Raw genomic sequence first — 2,260 nt, 5'->3', positions numbered from 1 at the left:
ACAAACAATTGAAATGCTAGATCCAGTGTAGTAACAAACAATTGAAATGCTAGATCCAGTGTAGTAACAAACAACTCAAATGCTAGATCCAGTGTAGTAACAAACAACTCAAATGCTAGATCCAGTGTAGTAACAAACAATTGAAATGCTAGATCCAGTGTAGTAACAAGTAACTTATCATTCGAGATGTGAATTTCTTCATATTGCTCACTGATTAAACTCTTATCTTTGCTTCAGCCTTCTTTACGCAAGTAAAAAGTGGATGAAGCATACCAATAAACTAACACCTTAGAAATCTGCCATTAACTAAAATCTTACCAATCTTCCCGTTTGTGTTATTATCATTCAGGGCTCCAAAAGCAATCGTTGGAAGAATGCAAGCAAAATATAAGAAGAATGTCGTTGACACTGTCTTATGGATTGTCTTATGGCCTCTCACTCCTGGAAAGAAGAAAGTAAGGTTTAAAATGGACAGTGGGCAGTATATACAAAACCAATACAAAATGAATAGAGCAATTTAATATCACTCGAGTATTAGACGTTCTTCCATAAGAGTGCTACAGGGTAAAAGCACGTTAAAATAAAATAAAAAAATCTGTCTTAATATACAGTCAATTTCAATCCCAATTGGAGCATATTTTAATTATCAGTGAACTGAGAGATAACTGAAATTCTGTATTTGGAGTCCAAAAAAAAAAAATAACTTGGGTGATACATTTTTTGTAATGAAAAATAATATAAATACTGGTTTTTACGTATGGTAGATAAATAACTTTTCATTCTACACCCACCATACAGTTTGAAATTACGTTTTGTCCAGTTTTTACGTACCGTCTTTGTAATCACTGGCGTAATGAGAGGCTCTTCTACGAATATCATCCCACAGGCCTTTAGCAAACCAACACTTGTAACTGGACTGCAAATAGTATTAAAAAAATGTTAATTATACGGCAAACCCCTGGTGGTTTAGTGCAGTTACAAGAACAAAACGTTTAATATTGTTACAACGTAAACTGTTATTGTTGAACAATAAAGAGATAAGCCAAGTGTAATTTAGTATTGTTACGATAAAACCATTTTTGAGTTATTGGTAAACAGGAGAGGATAATGTAACTTTATGTAGTTCAAATATAAATTGTTTTTTAGTGGACGGAAAATATTGTATTGTTTGTTTGTTTTGAAGTTAAGCCCAAAGCAACACAATAGGCTGTCTGTGCTCTGACCACCACGGGTATCGAAACCCGGTTTCTAGCATTGTAAGTCCGCAGACATACCGCTGTGCCACTGGGAGGAGGGGCAACCTCGTGGTTTGTTTGTTTGAAGTTAAGCCCAAAGCTACACAATAGGCTGTCTGTGCTCTGACCACCACGGGTATCGAAACCCGGTTTCTAGCGTTGTAAGTCCGCAGACATAGTTCTAGTCCGCTTCTAGTTCCATCCTTGTGCTGCTTGGGGGAAGCTTGAATGTTCCATCAGCTTTATGTAAAATATTGTTGCTCCAAGAGACCTGTATACCCAAGCAGCGTTCTCGCTATTTGTATTGTTGGTGATCAGCAAGTAAAGTGTTGTTTGATAATGTTGCAATAAAAACATTGTTGGTGATCAGCAAGTAAAGTGTTGTTTGATAATGTTGCAATAAAAACATTGTTGGTGATCAGCAAGTAAAGTGTTGCTTGATAATGTTGCAATAAAAGCATTGTTGGTGATCAGCAATTAGAAAAGCAAAAAGTTATTTGATATAAATACAATACTGTTAGCTATACACGATTGTTTAAGTTTAATGCGAGTGTTAAATTTAGTTCTGTTTAGAAGTGATAGTTTATCGCAGGTTTGTCTAGCTCCCAGTGGCCCAAGGGTAGCACAGATAGCCCATTGTGTAGCTAAAAAACCAAATAAAAAATAAATGTCTATATAATTGTGTATGAATCATACGTTGTGTAGTTCCATTGTTGTGATTTGGCGCTTGTATTATTGTGTCATGTTACTAGAATCTTCTAAGTTTTTTAGTTCTTTTTAATCGAGTATTATTACATCATAATATGTAGTAATGTGTAGAAAGTTCTAGGCCTTGGTCAGGCTATAAATACGCGTACAAAATGTAGTTCGAGTACCTAAGACAAAGCTAGACAGTTAGTTAGTTAGAAAGCTAGAGCTAGATTGTGAGTTTAGGAGTAAAGAATACTTTTTTAAAGTGAAATTATCATAGATTGTATTGTAACAACATAGATAGAGAATAATAATTTGTTTTGTCAAATTGTGTT

The 2,260-nt window shown here is 34.7% G+C and overlaps 1 protein-coding gene across 1 annotated transcript in view; it reads right to left on the bottom strand.

The window, feature by feature from the left end:
• Positions 1-285: 285 nt before the first annotated feature.
• LOC106476172 (sodium bicarbonate transporter-like protein 11) overlaps positions 286-2,260 on the bottom strand; it is a gene marked incomplete at its 3' end in the record, with an annotated part of 21,074 nt that continues 19,099 nt past the window's right edge. Inside the window, exons 4-5 of the mRNA XM_013936840.2 lie at positions 832-916; positions 286-441 (exon numbers count right to left, since the gene is read on the bottom strand). Coding sequence (XP_013792294.2) covers positions 286-441; positions 832-916 — 241 coding nt within the window. The remainder of the gene's footprint in view (positions 442-831; positions 917-2,260) is intronic.

The sequence above is a fragment of the Limulus polyphemus genome, unplaced genomic scaffold (genome assembly GCF_000517525.1).
Source record: "Limulus polyphemus unplaced genomic scaffold, Limulus_polyphemus-2.1.2 Scaffold9964, whole genome shotgun sequence".
NCBI classification, from domain to species: domain Eukaryota; kingdom Metazoa; phylum Arthropoda; class Merostomata; order Xiphosura; family Limulidae; genus Limulus; species Limulus polyphemus.
The sequence above is the reverse complement of the archived record's forward strand: the minus strand, read 5'-3'. Positions and strand labels throughout refer to the sequence as shown.